We start from the raw sequence: 17,828 nt of genomic DNA on the forward strand, positions 1-17,828 counted from the left end.
AAAAACAATTTACACCATTCGAAAGCTCGTCAAAAACTATATAGAAGACAATTAAACAGGTATATTCGATTTCTCAGCCTAACTCGAGAAAATTGAGATTGTAATTCCTTATAAAATGAGGCATTTTTTCATAAATGACGTCATAGAAGAGCTACGGACCTCAATAACTTTTCATATTCAAATTTTTACTTATTGAGATTGATGTTATTTGAAATCTGCATCAAAAAACGCTTCGAATGGTATATAAAACTTTGAAATTTTGCAACATCAGTTTTTCACTTTTGCTTGTGACGTCATCAAATAATAAATTATTCTCGGACATGTCCGGTAAAGATTTTTAAACACGCCGAGTAAATTTTTCTGACTCTCTAAACTATAAATATTTCAAAATAAGTACTCAATATTTGTCCCTCGAATTTTCACTTACTCACTTTTTTTTGATGTCATCAGCTGCCTGTATGTACTATATGTACAGTATATGGCCCCCAAAACGGCGATCAAAGTTGAAATTTCTCTCAAATCTAGAGGAAAAGAGATTTTACAAAAATTTTTGCTGCATGAAAACCTTTAACATCTCTTCTTTATTTCCTGGAAGTTCTTTTTCAAAATTTTCAATTTCAACAATATTTTTCAATCGCTTAAAGATAGGTAGCTTTTTTCTAATGGCCCCCAAAACGGAGGTTTGAAATTTTAGCGATTTCTCGAGATATCTTTAAGATATGAATACAAAATTTTGATCATAGTTTGGAAATGTGATTTAGAGGGTTTTGGGCATAAATTTATTTGATAAAATTTTTACAGTATACCCCTGGTTGTCAAAATGCAGGTTTGGGGCCCCCAAAACGGAGGTGTAGTTAAAATCAAATTATTAAGCCCAGTGGTGAAAGGGGGGAAAACTATGAACATATTTGTGTTTTTCCTTAAATTTACGACCCGATGGATGTAAAATTTATGATTTTTATGAAATATTTCAAGATTTTCGATATTGCAAAGTCCAAACTGAAAATTTAGAAACTTTCAAAATGACAATTTTGATTTAACAACGTCTTAATCAAGTTTTTGAAAACAAATCTCTTTTGAAAATAGTTCCATTCATGTATGGAATAAGCTGTGAAAATTTTAGAAAAAAAGCTTAACTGAAACTGAAAATATTAAGCTTTAAAGATATTTTTCTCCTATATTTTGCAAAAAAATGACAGAATTTGCCGTTTTTGCTGATTCAGCGAAAAATTTTAAATATAATGTTAATTTTTTGTTATAAACTATTAACTCAAGGTGATAGGAATAGAATTCCAAGATTTTTTGCTTTTTCTCGTATTTAGAATTTTCGGTTTTGTCAATGCTGATTCTAGGGCTCCAAAATACTGGTTGACCTTCAAGATGCTATATCTTTTACCCAGCCTTTAAAGTCACAGATGTATTTGCATTTTCTGAACGGTATCAGGTGTAGAAAGTTTCCTATACCCCGTTTTCATAACTTATTTTCAATATCCAAGGTGCTAGAGTGAGTTATATGCAATTTTTATCTAATTTTGGTGTTAAAATATTTCCTTTAGACGCAAATATGTTATTTTGAATCCGTCTCAAACCAGCAAAAACATGCTCATTTTTAAGTATAACCATCATTCTTTCAAAATAAACAAAAATCGTTTAATTCTGATAAATCTACAAGTCAGAATCTTCATTTTAATGAAAACCTCCGTTTTGGGGGCCGTCTCCGTTTTGGGGGCCATATACTGTATATGCTATATGTACGCAAAAATACGTCATTCGAACAATTAACGTACGCTTTTGCTAAACCCCCTTTTCCCTCTTCATTGCGTACGTTATTCAAGCTGAAATTCCATGAATTCAATGTTAAGCGTTATAAAAGGATCTGGGTATAGATTTGAAAAACGAAATGGAAATCTTCCATATTATTTTGCATAAAAGCTGTATTTACTATTTTGTGAAATATTTTTTGAAAAATAAAAGAAATATTTGGTTTATACAAGTTCCTTGGTTTATAGATGAATAGATGAATTTTGGTTTTATTATTGAACATACATATATATACGACTAAAATGAGAAAAAATAATCTTTAGGAGAATCTTATAAGCTTGGGTTTGTTATCTTGTATTCAGTTGTATTTGGGATTTCAAATGTAATATGTTGGTTTTGGAGAATCATTTTTCAAAATTTTTTGAACACTGATTCTTTCATCTCTCATATCTACATAGATGAATGACTATTTTTGAATAACAAATTAATAACGTTATGTGTTTTGAAGGTCCAAGTGATATTCATATACTCATTCAATCTTTGGGGATATCTCATCAAAATACAGTAAATTGTATTGTTCTCTTTTCTCTGGACTGCTATCAAGCCAAAACCGTAAAACACTCCAGCAAGTAATGGTCCCGCAAATAATTGCGACATATCGCTTATGTATTTGTAGAAAAAAGAAAAGTTAAGCTTGAACTTCTCAACAATCAAATAAGTTTCCGTTTTTTTTTTGAACTCTTGAAAAACTCGAGTGTTTTGGAAAGGAATAGAGCTCTGTGCTTTCTGCCGAAGCAGGAAAATAGAAATAAGCTATATATTTCGGAAATTATAATGACAACTACTATCACGAAACGTGTATAAACAAACATGATCGGTCGTGACAGGAGCTAACCAAAACTACATTGTTGGCGAAAAACAATAGTTGTTCATTGAGCTCTTGTTAGTATTGTCATACGATATATCTTATAGAATTTCAGTTTATTAAGCTAGATTATTAGAAGCAAGTTAGTTCTTGGTATCAAATTGCAAGACTCGGTCTCGTTTTATCGCTTATTTTTAAGGATAAAAAAATATCTCTGTCTGTAGATACACGCTTTTTTTTATAAGAATGGTGTAAATCCATTTCATCATGGATATTCTTAACTTTTTCGGGAAAATCATCCTAAAATATTCTTACAGCATTCTTAGGTTAGGATCCTAATTCAGACTAGATTTAACATTTAGTACATACGTCTCAAAATTCCATGATGGTGATATTCTTAGCATATTCTTAATTTTTTGGCCATTTTCATCATGGACATTCTTATAAAGTGTATTCTTATAAAAAAAAGCGCTATTCGCTCAGAGATACATATGCAGTAAAAGTAAAGAATAAAACATTGAGTCAATGATAGCTGCAGTACGGAGGAAGCTAAATCTAACTATTCATGATATTCATGACGTAATGTTTTCTACGATAATACCCCGGTTTTAGCTAGTAGTGGCAAATTTAAACTAGACAAAAGTTGTATAAAACTTGCCACTACTGGCAAAAACCGGGGTCTTTCCGTAGAAAACATTGCGTTGTGAATATTGTTGGACGACTTAAACTTACCGGCTTTATTTATAGCTACAATCTCCCTCGAAATATATTGAGATTTTAGTGTACTTTAACGTTTTTCAGAATTTAAAGTTCGGGCGAGAATTGCTATTTTAGCACTTCCACTTTCTTTCATTGAATATTTCGATTTTAGAGGGGTTCGGTGGCTTCTACGCTATATTCCAAGCCTCATTCGAGCAAATTTGAGCTTTTAAATCCTGAGATCCTCAGGTCTTAAGTCTCATGTTAAAACTCAGAGTTAAAACTCTACTTTCCAAGTGTAGTTTAAGGCGCTAAAATCAATTGTGGTGTTCAAATTTACACCGGGAACTCCCCTTTGTCTCAAATATTTAGTGAACGATTGTAGCTGTGTACTAAGGACTTGTCTAGAAACATTGATCCGATATCTATGGAAATTTCAAAACTTATTTTCGTAGTACGCTATACGTTATACGTGAAAAACACTGGTACAGAGTAAATAATGGCTTGGCGTTGAAATTATGCACCTTCGACGTAGAGAAGTGTCGTTTTTAACTGTCTGTGCTTTTGCAATTAGAACAATAAGAGATATACAAAGGCAAATATTGTTGTGATAAAGTTTCTAAACTTGTATGAGATTTGTTAGCAGTGTAAATCAATCATTTGTTTACTTTACAAGAAACAATAGATGATGACAATGTCTGCAAAAATAACCGCAATTTTTAAGTATCGTATGCAGAAATAGCATGCAAGCTTCATTGTGTTATTTTGTAGATCATATTTAACGGAAAATCGTTTCCTTCAGATAGAAAGAATTTATTTCGGTTGCGACAGACTACGATAATGTTTGCATAGAGGTAGAAGAGAGTTGAGAAAGATCTATTTGCTTTAGAAGAGTAAAATCTTCCGCTTGAGGCAAGATTTGAATCAGGGACAGTAGCAGGTGGGTCGACTAAATTTCGTGCAAACTGGGGAGACAATTTTAGAAGATTTTTGAAGATGGTTCTCTCTTTTTGGTCGAAAACTGCCGTATCTAAGGTGTGAAAGAGTAAAGGGGCGCTAAAATTAGCAAACAGAGGCGTTTTTTGCGCCATTTTTATTTCGGCGTCACCCCTGCCACTACACTACTGATCGGGGAGCCCTACAGAACACCAATTGGTGTTTCCGTACTCGAGCCCGCACGGGGAACTAAAATTCGCTCGAGTTAAGGAAATTTCGAGTTTCGGAGTAAGGCTTATAAGGCATTCTTAATAGGCCATTTCACAGTCGAAATGGATCATGGGTAATCAGGACTGGTTCCGCTTTCATAACGGCTTCCCGTTGACTAGACGCAAAAACATCTAAAGATTTCGACCGTGAAATTGCCTATTGAAAGGGTGATAAAACCTGTTTGAGATAAGGAGACATTTGAATTATTGTTAAAAAGACTCCACTGTATTTGATGGTTGAAGAAGCTCTTTTCTTTCTCATGGATACCAGGAGTAGCCGAGGTAATATCAATAACGACTTTTTTATATTCTATTCCATCATCATAGATATAATAAGAGATACAAAAGATTTAAAAACAAACAAGATACAAAACAGAATATCTAGAACCTACAAACATGTGCAATACAAAACCCAAAAGTGAGACCACGACAACAACAAACAACAATACACAAAATCTCGATGACTTCCAACGTCAATTGTTAGAATCGCACAACAAACGTCGCCATGAGCACGGTGTGTCGCCTTTAGAATGGGATAACACGCTAGCAGCTGAGGCTCAAGCATGGGCTGACAAACTGGCCAGAGAAGAGAATCTTTATCATTCTTCTGTTGATGTCAGACACAATCTCGGAGAGAACTTGGCAAATAATAACAGTAAGTTGCTATTTTGTTTTCATAAGTGTTTAGGTATAGGTGTCGTCTTGGTCATAATAGAGAAATTTAATGGCAGAGATGCTTTCTACACTATACACTTCACAATCTTGTGAAGATCTGTGGGAAAAGCTCCACCGCGGTTGTGAGACAGGGGTGTGATAAATGTCTCAAAATAAAATTGCTGATTAAATTACGTATGTGAAGGCCGAAGGTTGATTGCAAATTACTAAGTATGTATTGTATAGAAAATAACTTTTTCACTTCGAATATTTAGTGGTGTGATTAAATTCATACTCTGTTTTTCTTTCTTCAGGGAAAATATTCACAGGTGAAGATGCAACAGAACAGTGGTATGGAGAGATAAAAAATTTCGATTATGAGCATTCAGATCATTTTGAAGTTCAGACAGGACATTTTACACAAGTTGTGTGGAAACATTCAAAGAAAGTTGGAGCTGCTATGGCAACCAGCCAATCAGGTTGGTTTCTACGTTTCTTGCTGAGAAAACATTTTTGGCTCTTAAATCTTGCAACATATTACCCACTCAGCGGGGGGGCCAAGGGGTCCATGGCCCCCCCACTTTTTGGAAGACCATGTCATACGTTTTTAAGAGTTACTATTTTAAATTGGTTTGAGACCAAATCAAACCACAAAAACTATTATTCTCCCCAAATATAAATTGTTTTAAGGTGTTTTGAGGGTGTAAAAAGTGAAAAATTTTCTTCGTCGCCCAACCATGGTGGGCGACATTTTTTTTCAAAATGTTGGCCCCCTCACTCAAAATGGCTCGCCGGGGCCCATGCAGAGCCCTTATTATTGACCTAATAAAGGCGATCGGCTGAAAAAAACCATTCAAGTTGTCTTCAGCTAAAATGGCGTTGTACTATATTCATTTAAAGACTTTCGAGAATGTTGGTGGATTCTCAATTGAGCAACCAGGCCCTTTTTCGATATTTCAAGAAGCGTGACTTGAATGAAAGCATTGGCGATACACTGGGCGAAATCTTGTCTTTCCATTTTCGAAAGATGTTGAGAAGATCAACTTTCAACAAATTTCCAAAATTTTCGAAAGATGAAGTTTCAAATTTGTTGAAAGATATTGGAAGCTCATCTTTCGATGTCTTTCGACTTTTAGGAAGATGAACTTCTCTTTTTTTCCAAGATTTGGAAAGACGAACTTACAAGTTTGTTGAATTTTGTTGAAAACTCATCTTCCAACAACTTTCTATTTTTCGAAAGACGAACTTCTCTGTATTTCAAAAGTTTTGAAACATGAACTTTCAATTTTTCAAAAAGATGTCGAAAAGTCGTTTATCGACGTCTTTCAACTTTTCGAAAGATGAACTTCTCTGTATTTCAAAAGTTTTGAAATATGAACTTTCTATTTTTCAAAAAGATGTCGAAAGTCGTTTATCGACGTCTTTCAACTTTTCGAAAGATGAACTTCTCTGTATTTCAAAAGTTTTGAAATATGAACTTTCAATTTTTCAAAAAGATGTCGAAAAGTCGTTTATCGACGTCTTTCAACTTTTCGAAAGATGAACTTCTCTGTATTTCAAAAGTTTCGAAATATGAACTTTCAATTTTTCAAAAAGATGTCTAAAACTCGTATATCGACGTCTTCCAACTTTTCGAAAGGCGAACTTTTACACTTTTACGTTTAATGTTTAATGTTTATTTAATATTTTTTAAATACACGCTTTTTTATAGGAACAATTTTAAAAGAACACGAGCTTGCTGATTTTTAATGGGTTTTAATAGATTTTAAGCCATTTTAATTTCTTAAGAAAAAAAACTAATCGTAAGAACATTTAAGCCTAAAAACCTCGAAAAATTAAGAACAGTCCAGACAGCCCAGCCTGAGCCAAAATTTTCTGGTTCTTCTTACTTATCAGACTTATAAATAAAAAAAGCAAAAATTTCGACGCTCGTATTTCGACGTCTTTCAACTTCTCGAAAGATGAACTTCTCTTGGTTTTTCCATGTTGCTGAAAGAAGGACGCGCCAAAACGTTTACGAACCAAAGTCCGCACTGATGAATACCGGGGATCAAAAAGACTATTTGAAGCATACTTTTTGACGTTTAAAACACAAGAAAATACTAAAATATCTAAATTTCTTGTAAAATGAAATAATTCTAAGTGTATTACATACACAGTTTATGGTTAAATACTGTAAATATAATATCCACATCAATGGAATTACTTTTGTAAATCCCCGGAAAAAAAATTAGATTATTTTCGAATGTTATGATTTATGATTGCCGGCAAAATTTCTTTTTGTAATTTTGAAACTGGAAGCCGTGGAGTGGAAGCATTGAGTTTCAAGCCGAAGGCTAGAGGTCAATCTCCTTGGTAGGATTTGAAGCCAACAAATCCTACCAAAGTTGCGCGGCCTTGAGCGACCCGCCTGGTTTTTACACAAATAATAGATTGAAACTAAAATTTACCGCTTAATTTCGAAAAATATATCACTCAAAAACAAAGGAATTGCTAGATTCAATCCGTCATCAAAAATACGGCGCATATTTTAAGGCTTCAATTTTTCTTGCCTGAGAAAGGTTAGAGATTGACCTCTAGCCCTTCGGGCTTGAAACTCAATGAGTGGAAGGCGTGTGATGAGGAAGACAGCAAACCAAAGCAAAGCCAAAATGCAGTGCAAATGGAAACTTTATTCTAAAGATATGAAATATGAATCAAAAGATGCTAAGGTGAGCTCCTTTTTATATATTTCTAATTATCAACCACACTTCAATCATACTTTTTGTGTCCAGTCTGGACACAAAAAAGTATGATTGAAGTGTGATACACAATATGGCTACACCACAGCTTTTCAAAGCTATGGGCAGTTCCAGTTATAGTCTGTTAACCCCCAGTGGACGATGTGGATTTTCCACAACAATTTACTTTTGAATAACTTCAGGGTATTAGCCTCCCAGGGGGAGGCACTAGTGAGGCACTTAGGCAAAATTGGGTATGTGTGGCTGCTGGTGACAGGATCCCATTTTTAGGCTCCATAGCCATCAGATGGCTGACCAATTAAATCAGAAAAATTTCAAAACAAATGAACTACGCAGCTCTGCCATCTGCTAGTAGTAGTACTCTACCATTTTTGTTTTGATTTAATGTTGTATTTTAATGACCAACCAGCCAGGTAAATCATTCGAGAGCTATGCATGTTAGCCTCCACTGATGCAAGTTGCCCAATCTCACGGTATATGACAGGTTCCCAAAAATTTAGATTTTTGACTATTTTGGACAATCTTCAGGGTGGAAAACAGAAAATCTTTTAATTTTTCATCTACTTTTATTAATTTTTGCCACTTTTCAGGGTGAAAATGGGAAAAATTTTCAGTTTTCGTTCTGACAGAGTCCCAATTTTGCCGAAAATTCATATCTGACAGGGTCCACTTTTCAAACTCCAATGGCACATTCCTGTCGGCTGTCTAGATTAGTGCCCCATCCCCTAGGTGAAAGCCTCCTTTTCAAAAGTTTTCCAGTTTTTTTCTTTTATAATGTGTAATGTATATTCATGATATTCATGACGTAATCTTTCATACGGAAGCACCCGAGATAACCCGGAACTAGTGGCAAAATAACAAAAGACTAGTGGCAAATTTTGCCACTAGTTCCGGACTATTTTGTGTGCTTCCGTATAAAAGATTACATCATGAATATCATGAATACAGGAATTCTTCTTGATAATCAACCAAGTAGGGGGTCAAGCAGCTAGTACGAGACATGTCATCTAAATGCCTTTTCGTAAGAAGCTGGTAAAATCATCACACATATCGTGAGTGGTCCTAAATCCGACGTGGTCTTTCAAAGATACAAACTAAAATGAAAACAAAATTTTTTGCTGTGACACAATGTAGATACCAACAAAGTGTTAACTAAACTGAGAGATTATATACAGTAATTACTTTTACAACTCACACTTTTTAATTACATTATTGACATCTTACATTTGGCTAAAGCTTCAGATGCATCCGGCTGGTTAGCAGACGATATCATCCACCAGGATGCAAGTGAAATTTTTCAATCTGCGGACCTAGACGGGGGTTCGGTTATTATCAGTTAGGGTTAGGGTTGGAGCTCGAGAGTCACAATATAAGGCCGAAGGCCTTCTTAGGGGCATCCGTACCCTGTGACCTAACTTAGGATCCCGTAGGGATCCTTGTAGGGGCACCGGTAGGGTTGGGAGCTTTCTTAATAAAGGTCTGTAAATTACACGCTATAAGTATTTGTGAATGACAGTTTTCTGCCGTGTCTCGGTGGCGCAAGCGGTTAGGTATCGGGCTTGTAAATGAAGGTTGCTTGCATTTGGTGGTTCGAGCCGGGGTCAGAGACCACTTTCACCGGTACGGTCAAATTTCACAAAAACACTAGAGAAACACTAGAGAAAGTCAGAAAATCAGGATAGAAGATAGGAAAGTAGAAAATAGGGGGAAAATAAGAGAGGATGCATCCTGGTGGATGATATCGTTTGCCAACCCATCCGGCTGGACTTGGAATTTTTTTTAAGTTGAATAGTGACCAAAGAGGGTCTCAAACCGGGAACATATAGGTTTAGAAACCATTGCCCTATCCACTAGGCCAAGCCAGCTGTCGAAAAATCGTTATTTGGGGTTACTTTTACGAAGGTCTTAGTACTATATATAGATAAGTCTGACTGACGAGTTAGGCTAACTGTTATGATCGCCATTACTCCGAAGAAGCCACCACAGGTGTGCACCGCTGGGTGGGTGCACCGCCGGCCGGGTGAGGGGTTAGGGATATGCACCAGGGTGACGAAGCTCCGGGGGGTATATTTGCATCTGAAGCATTAGCCGAATCTGACATCTTGACATCATTCTAGCCATCTTGTTAGATGTTTTGAATTTGTCTTGTACTCTTGAGAGTTCTTGCAATCGTTTATTGTTCAACTTGGAGAGGGAGTGTTTGTAAACATAGAATTTTTTCGTACCCGTTATTTGGGGGGTTGGAATTAAGCAAGGCTGTCGAATTTAGGACCACTCACGGTATACACTTAGTACTACCCTTGAAAGTAGGTTTTTGACCGTTACAGTGACAGATAAAAAGAATATAATCAGATAAAATAATATCTGGTCCCTCTAGAACCTTTGAATTTTTTCATCTTTCAATAGGAGATTACAACATTTTAGGAAATATTTTAGATAATAAATTTCTCTGACAACCCGCAAACCGATTTTAAGATTTTTGTAAGGAATTCAAATTCACATAACACACCACCTGGTAGCAACTGGTATGATGTCTTGTACTAACTGCTTGATCCCCCTGGACCAAAGCTGGTCACTTTTGTTTTAACTAGTTGTCTTTCTGTTTTCAGGAGATAAAGTAAAAGTTGGTTGGTTGGAATGCAAGCTGTCAGATCATTTTATTTTGGAAAATTCTTATTCTGACTTCCCTGTTAGAATTAATGAAGATTTTGTCATAACATGGTTGAAGTAAAAAATGATGTTAAATTAAACTCAACGTGGAATATCAAATGATAACATAGCTGAAGGTTGGCCTTTTTTAGTCTAAAAAAAAAGAAATGTTGACGTTTTTGTTTTTGCTATGGAACTGAAAAAGATGACATGATTAAATTCACATTTTTTAATAAGCAACTCCAATTTTCTGGTCAGGCCTAGGGTTACTTAGCATTCTGGTCCATTTTCTGAAAAAATTGCTTTGAATACCCCTAATATTATACCATATTTATGTGTATTGGGTCAAAGGGCTATAGTTTGCCATGGTTAGATCATCTAAAACAGCTGTCACTTTTCGAGATTGACAAATTTGAGGCCTCAAGCCTTAGCAGCCTGATTGCTTATAAAAAATGTGTAGAACAGGGAAATTACTTTTTAAACTCTGAGGTGGCAACCTTTACAGTGTGTCAAATTTTCATAAAGCTTTCATGTTTATAGGGTACATTGAATGTGTGTCGACATTGAGCCATTGAAGTTTTGGGGATTTCATTGAAAATAGATTCATTTTATCCATTGAACAAGGAACAAAATACAACACGGTAAGTATTTTTTGTAATATAATCCAGTAATACAAGACTATTGATGATACTATTCCATTGTGCATCAAAAGAAGCTAAAATTTTGTTACAGTACACAAAGTCTTGACCTAAGTTCAAAATATTTTTGAAAATAGGTTGTTGTAACCTTTTTTAGAACTCTTTAGAAATAGAAACAATCTGAATAATTTGTCTTACTAAAGGGTCTTTCTACTATAGTCTACTGAAAGCTGTAAATAACTTATCAACAATTTTACAAACCTCTTTTAGTTATACACCGTTTTGTATGCCTGGATTTCAATACTGATTCAATTTCTATTTGTTTTATTAGGGTCATGACGTAAGGACAGTTACTGGCTGATTTTGAAATGCACTTGAAAAACGATGCTGCAAAACAAAAATTTATGTTGCTGCCATGCAATCAAGATATTTATATGCTTCATGTGGTAGTTCGTTTCAACTTCGAAAATAATAACTTGGTAATATTTTCATTGCAATAGTTGGTTGCTGAATGATAGAAGGTATTCTTGTACTCTTTAATGCTTAATTGTAAGAGTCAATCTGTACCATCTTCAACGGATTGACAATACTGTACCATCACGTGTTGTATAGCACAATAACCTCAGTCTAATAAGTGAACAACTAAACTGAGGACTGGAGTGAGATTGTGGGTCATATTTTTGGAAAATATCACCGTAATATAATTTTATAAGACCCCCTCCCATTTTATGAATTTTCTCTGAAAAGGGCTTAAAAACCTTCATTTTCGACTACTCTAGGTCCCAAGTATATTATAAATTATGATAAAATATGGCAAAATCTAATAAAAGCGGGGGTCTGAATAACAAGGTGGAGTTTAAAAAATTTTCGGTCTGGTTCAGATTTATGCTTCTTTTACTGTGTAGATTTTTCGTTGGATAATGTGTTTGAGGTTTGAAAATATTCTTCAAAAGCATTCAAAAATATCCCAGAATATGTTAAATTGAGAAAATGAGGAGACTTTCGGTTTACCCCTGAAATTAATTTTGTCAAAATGTCTGAGTCCACAATTTTTTTAAAAAAATTACAAAGTAGGTGGGACGTTTATTCAGACTAGGGCATTTTGGGAAAATCATCTTAATATCAGTTTTTAATAATGACTTGTACTTTATGGTTTTTCTACCCTCCCCTATAATTGAGCACAAAAGAGTTTATTTGGCATAGCTTTCATTATTCATAGTGTCATCTTTTAGAGTGATTTGCATAATTTTTTTAATTTATTATACAGTATTTTTATATTTTTCTTATTTTTTACTTCATTACTTCTTATATTTATAATACTGGCTAATACCCTCAGGCGCCCAAATCTTCCCTAAAACCCCACCGCCCATAATTTTGTTCCACCATCCGCCCATTCAAGAAACTTTTTGACTTTTTCTAGGAATTTTGACTTACCACTCGGATTCGAGAGTCTTGTTTTAATTATCAAAAAAATATTAGAAATAGTTTTGAAACACCCGGTTGAACCTTTTTGACGACGATGTGAGTAATCAATTCCAGTTTCCCAAACATTGAAAGTTTGCTCTCTCTCTCTCAAACTCGCAAAGGGATCACACAATTTTTTATACTTATGTATAAGGGTATTTTAAATAGTGCAATTTACACATTATGCTTGTTTTTTTTTGTGATTTAGGAGATTAAATTATTTGAAACTTTGTTAACTGAGGCTCAGCATATGCTTTATAGGCAATGTTTAGTTTTTCCAAGAGATCAGTCTGGATATGCTTGTTAGCAGTATGCTTATAAAAATGTCTATAATTTAGTAGAATTGATCCCCATTTAGAGAGTATTCCCAAAGTATTTAACGAGGATTTCGCACTTACGGGAATGGAAATTTCAATGTATCCTTTAATGTCTTTTGAAGCCCTATGGCCAATCTATTCCTTGATAGGGACTAAGATTCTAAAAAATTATAATTTAGATTAGTTATTATATTATTGAAAAGGAAATTAGATTATAGAAATTACACGCATTTTTTATAAGAACCAGTAAATTCTTGCTCAGGCTGGGCTGTTCTTAATTTTTGCAATTTTTCAGGCTTCTTCTCATGATGTTCTTAGCCGCTTAGTTTCTTTACTTAAGAATCAGTTAAAATCTATTGAAATAAGTGTTTTAATAATTTCTGAAAGCTGAGGCTCAGATTGTTCTTAATTGTTTTTAGGTGTTGGCCAAATTTCAGCCTCGTGTTCTAATAAAATTGTTCTTATACAAAACGTGTAATTTGTCATTCAGAATTATTTTATTTAGACTGCTTAATTTTTTTAGCAAAAAGTCATCACTACCGTACTATTTTGTTTCATATTTTCTGTATTCTATGCTTTGTAAATATATCAATTGTTCGTTTTAATGTCACAGAAAAAATTTATCCGCACATAAACACAAATTATTTAAAAGATCTCTCATTTACTTTTGAAGACTTGTTAATGAAAGATTTCGAAAAAAGCAAAAATCATCTTCCAAAGTATTTGGAAAGTTTCGCAATATGAAATTTCAACATATTAGGGAGTTAGGAATTTAATTTTTCAAGCCTGTTTGAAAGTTTGAGAATGTGGTCTTTCAACTTTTTTGGAAAGTTGGGAAGACGATCTGGTCGAAAGATGTTGAAAGGTAAGGTGCACAACTTCCCAATCCTTGTTGAAAGACCAACTTTAAAACCTGTCGAAAGATGTCAGAATATGAAATTTCAACATATTAGGAAGTTGGGAATTTCATTTTCCCAGCCTGTTTGAAAGTTTGAGAAGGTCGTCTTTCAACTTTTTTGGAAAGATGGGAAGATGATCTGGTCGAAAGATGTTGAAAGGTAAGGTGCACATCTTTCCAATTTTTGTTGAAAGACCAACTTTCAACTCTGTCGAAAGATGTGGAAATGTGACCTTCCTACATCTTTCCGACGATTTGAAAGACATTATTTCGCCCAGTGATAGTACACAAACATATTTTATATTTGGACGTTTCTTCGAGAGTCACTCTCTCGCTCGAAGAATACTCCCAATGATGCAAACTTCATCTTTTTTTTGGAATTTTCACAGGAAAACATTACGTGTGTGCAAGATATGACCCACCAGGAAACATGCGAGGTGTTTTCGAACGAAATCTTCAGTTGATGGAGGACGTTGAAGAAGAAGTTGTGGAAGAAGATGGTACAGTCGAACGAAAAATGGTCAAACGTCTTAAGAGAAGATTAAATGATCCATTAAAAGATAAAACCTTAGGTAAGTGTGGATTTTTAATAGAGGCTATAAGAATAGCAAAAAAGCCTAGTGGTACTTAGGTTTGAGAATGTAGCACAAAATTATATGCGAACCGAGCCCCCAAGCCCTGACCCTTCCTACCCAGCTAGAGCACAATGTTGTTTCAACACGTTCATCTAACATTATATATATGGGTCGTCGTGAGCGTTAGACAAACGTTAAAACAACGTTTTGTGCCAGCAGGGTATAGAAAGAATTAAATTTCGACGAAAAGGATCCAAAAAGAGAATTTTGAAAAGATTTCCTTCTTCGAAAGACTTTTTCGTCTTCATAATTTCAAAGAAGTTTTTGAAAAAAATAACTATGGTGGTTAAGATTCGATAGTTTAAATGATCTGACTCAAGATGCAACAAATATTATTTTTTAGGTGTCATTCAGCATTCAAACACATTGGAGATAGAAGATGAAGGAAGAGTTTCATTTGACCACGTGTACGAAGAAGCAAAAGAGACCAGAGGTATTTTTGAATATATACCTATGATATAGGTACAAACAAACAAACAAAAATGTAAAACACTAAGGGTTTCTTACTTCCCGCAAAAAGACCACTAAAATCATGGTCAAAACTGGTGTCGTGACCCTTTTCCACCGGCAAGTCCCCCCTCTCCCATCAAAATCAATGTTGGAGTTGAATTTTTGCACGTTCACAAGACTTGCCATCAGCATTGATATTGGGGAAGGGGGGTAGACAAACAGTTCTGTCCAGGATTGTAGATCATACCGTCAAGAGGAAGGGACACCAGAAACACTAATAAAATGAGCAATAATAATCAATAGATGAATTTAAAGGAAGGGGGTATAAAAACATACACCAAGAACACAAGTTCAATAGTTCCATAGTCAAACCGGGGGTAGGGGGTACTAGGGTGTTGAAGAACTTCGTAGTATGTGTGGACCGGAACTCCGGAAACCTCAGAGCAAATTATCCCAAGAGAGAATTTTTTACTTTTTGTTGTTTTTGTAACATTCGAGTTGATACATAACCTAAACACCACATATTCCAGTAAGACACCACCCTCCTATCTAGTGAAATTTCACTTCGTCTTTAGGGGATTCCTAATATTTAGATAAACAATGAATCTTGATGACTCTAGCGACTCTAGCGCAAGCGTCTGTCTTTCCTTGGACACAGGAGCACGGGAATAGTGCTTATAAAGAGTTATAAAAAAAGAGTTCTAATAAAAAATAGAAATTGACGCGGAGAGTGGCCTGGAAAGATAGTACCTTAAGGGAAGAAATTTTCGCGAGAAGAAATTTTCGCGGAAGAAATATTCGCGGAATTTAATTTCGCGAATTTGGGTGTAATTCGCGAAATTAAATTCCGCGAAACACACCAAAATTGTTCAATCGCGAAATTAAATTCCGCGAAATTCGATTTTTTTTCTTCTTCTTTTATTTTGTTGTTTTTGACCAGGTATTACCAAAAAATATGGACACAATTGATATTTAAGCATTATAACGTGTATTTCTTATCAAATATAAACAAATATAAATAACTCCGTGATGGTTAAAAGTTAATTTAAGTTGATAACTTCTTCTTAATCGCGAAATTAAATTCCGTGAAACTTTTGAAATCGGCTCATTCGCGAAATTAAATTCCGAGAAATTTGCCATTTTGAAACTCTGATTCGCGAAATTAAATTCCGCGAAAATTTCTTCTCGCGAAAATTTCTTCCCTTAAGGTATTCAGTGAACATATAAACATAGAGCCCATTACAAGCTTAAGCTGCAGCGAAATACAACGACGTGGTTTACTAGTCTATGATGACTCACAACCACGTTATAAACTATTCATCTTCTTCAAATTTTTAGTTGACGATGGTCTTTTACGGCAAACGGCGAGCGTGAACACAAAAGGTGCACCACCCAAACGCACACAACCAGCATACATCGACAATGATTATTTTAAACCCGGTAAAAGTTATTCAGTTACTCATAACATCTATGGCTTTTGAATTAATTCTTGTGTTGGAGATCAATAATAACTGTGAAAAATTGGATTGTAAATATTTTATCAGTGGTTTTAACAAATATGATTGGTTCGTCAAATTCATGATATGCACCATTGCAATGTCTTCTGACATTATATCACGGACCCCAATAGCTGATTGGTTGTAAGTGACGTAAAATCAGTCAATAAGTCACTTTCAACCAATCAGCTGTTGGGTCCGTGGAAGACATTGCAATGGTACATACCATGAATTTCATGAAAGAAAGATTGAAGGTCAAAACGAGATTTAAAATCTATGCAAAGACAACAAGCGTCAACAGTAATGACCGTCCTTAATAACTGCTGGAAAATATGAAGAAAAGTGTACATAGAGAAAAACCATAGCTCTAGAACTATAGCAAAGACATTTGAATGGGCGCTTGTATCTGAGATGGAACAGAATTTTTAAGTTCAATAATATACGTTGTAGTATTTTTAAGATATTATGTTTTTCAAATATATTCTTACAATCATAAATGATATCAAACTTGCCAATCTTTATATACCTTGAGATTTCTTATGACAAACAAAATCAGTTACTTTTCATTGAAGAGAACGAGAGTAAATGGACCAAATTATGAGATTCACTGTACACCTTATCGAGTTGAGGAAATATTTTGGGCAAAACCAATCTTTAGCCCTTCCTCATTTTCACCATTTTAAGCTTCGTCGTAGACGATGCTATCGTCCGTTAGAGGTCCGTAAACGCGGGAAAATGTATATGCGCAGAGTCAAGGCGTTAGGGCAGTTTACGAGAAAGTGGCTGTATAGTTTGGAACAAACTGTAAACACCTCCGCCACTGCCTACTCCGCCCGGGCTAACTACCGTTTTCAAATTTAGACGATAGTATTAATCGTACTATAACCGATGAAGAGCCGATCCTAAACCATGACAAGCTTCGATCGTCGCAAACCGAAAGTAGGTCATTCCAAACCCTGTCACATCTTCAACTGAATAACTGAACTCGAAAAACTTCTTCATGATAAGTTAAGTCCGTTGATGTTTGTTGCATTGAACACCGTTTTGTCCATAAGGGCTCAGTTGGTCAGGGTTGGTCTACCCTGTTCACAGCTTCAGCAATCCGTAACGACATTGTTGTGTTTTTCGAAATTTTGATGGCGTCAGCAGAAATTAGGAAATAACTTACCATAACTTACCCGAGAAGGCATCAATGGCTAAAATGTTAAGAACAAGTTAAGAACATTAAGGATTTGGTGACTCCAAACCACCCGATTTCTTAAACAAATTAAAATGGCGAAAATAAGAACATGTTAAGAACATTTTTAGACTTAAATCTCAAAAAGTCAAGAACATCCGAAGGCTTCACAGAATTTG

General features: G+C 34.9%; 1 protein-coding gene and 1 long non-coding RNA gene across 2 annotated transcripts; both read left to right on the forward strand.

Moving 5' to 3' along the window:
• The first annotated feature begins 4,855 nt into the window (after nt 1–4,855).
• Nucleotides 4,856–16,541, forward strand: LOC136800210 (uncharacterized). Its single transcript, XM_067056830.1, has 5 exons — nt 4,856–5,185; nt 5,499–5,663; nt 14,281–14,463; nt 14,870–14,959; nt 16,315–16,541. The coding sequence occupies exons 1-5, from the start codon at nt 4,927–4,929 to the stop codon at nt 16,455–16,457; spliced, it is 840 nt and encodes a 279-aa protein (XP_066912931.1). The 5' UTR covers nt 4,856–4,926; the 3' UTR covers nt 16,458–16,541.
• LOC136800206 (uncharacterized) lies at nt 7,767–12,922 on the forward strand. The gene is made up of 4 exons (XR_010845682.1): nt 7,767–7,895; nt 10,535–10,711; nt 11,115–11,215; nt 11,544–12,922. It is a non-coding gene; the product is annotated as an uncharacterized lncRNA (long non-coding RNA).
• Nucleotides 16,542–17,828: the final 1,287 nt, after the last annotated feature.

Source organism: Clytia hemisphaerica, unplaced genomic scaffold (genome assembly GCF_902728285.1).
Source record: "Clytia hemisphaerica strain Z4C2 unplaced genomic scaffold, Clytia hemisphaerica genome assembly, whole genome shotgun sequence".
NCBI classification, from domain to species: Eukaryota; Metazoa; Cnidaria; class Hydrozoa; order Leptothecata; family Clytiidae; genus Clytia; species Clytia hemisphaerica.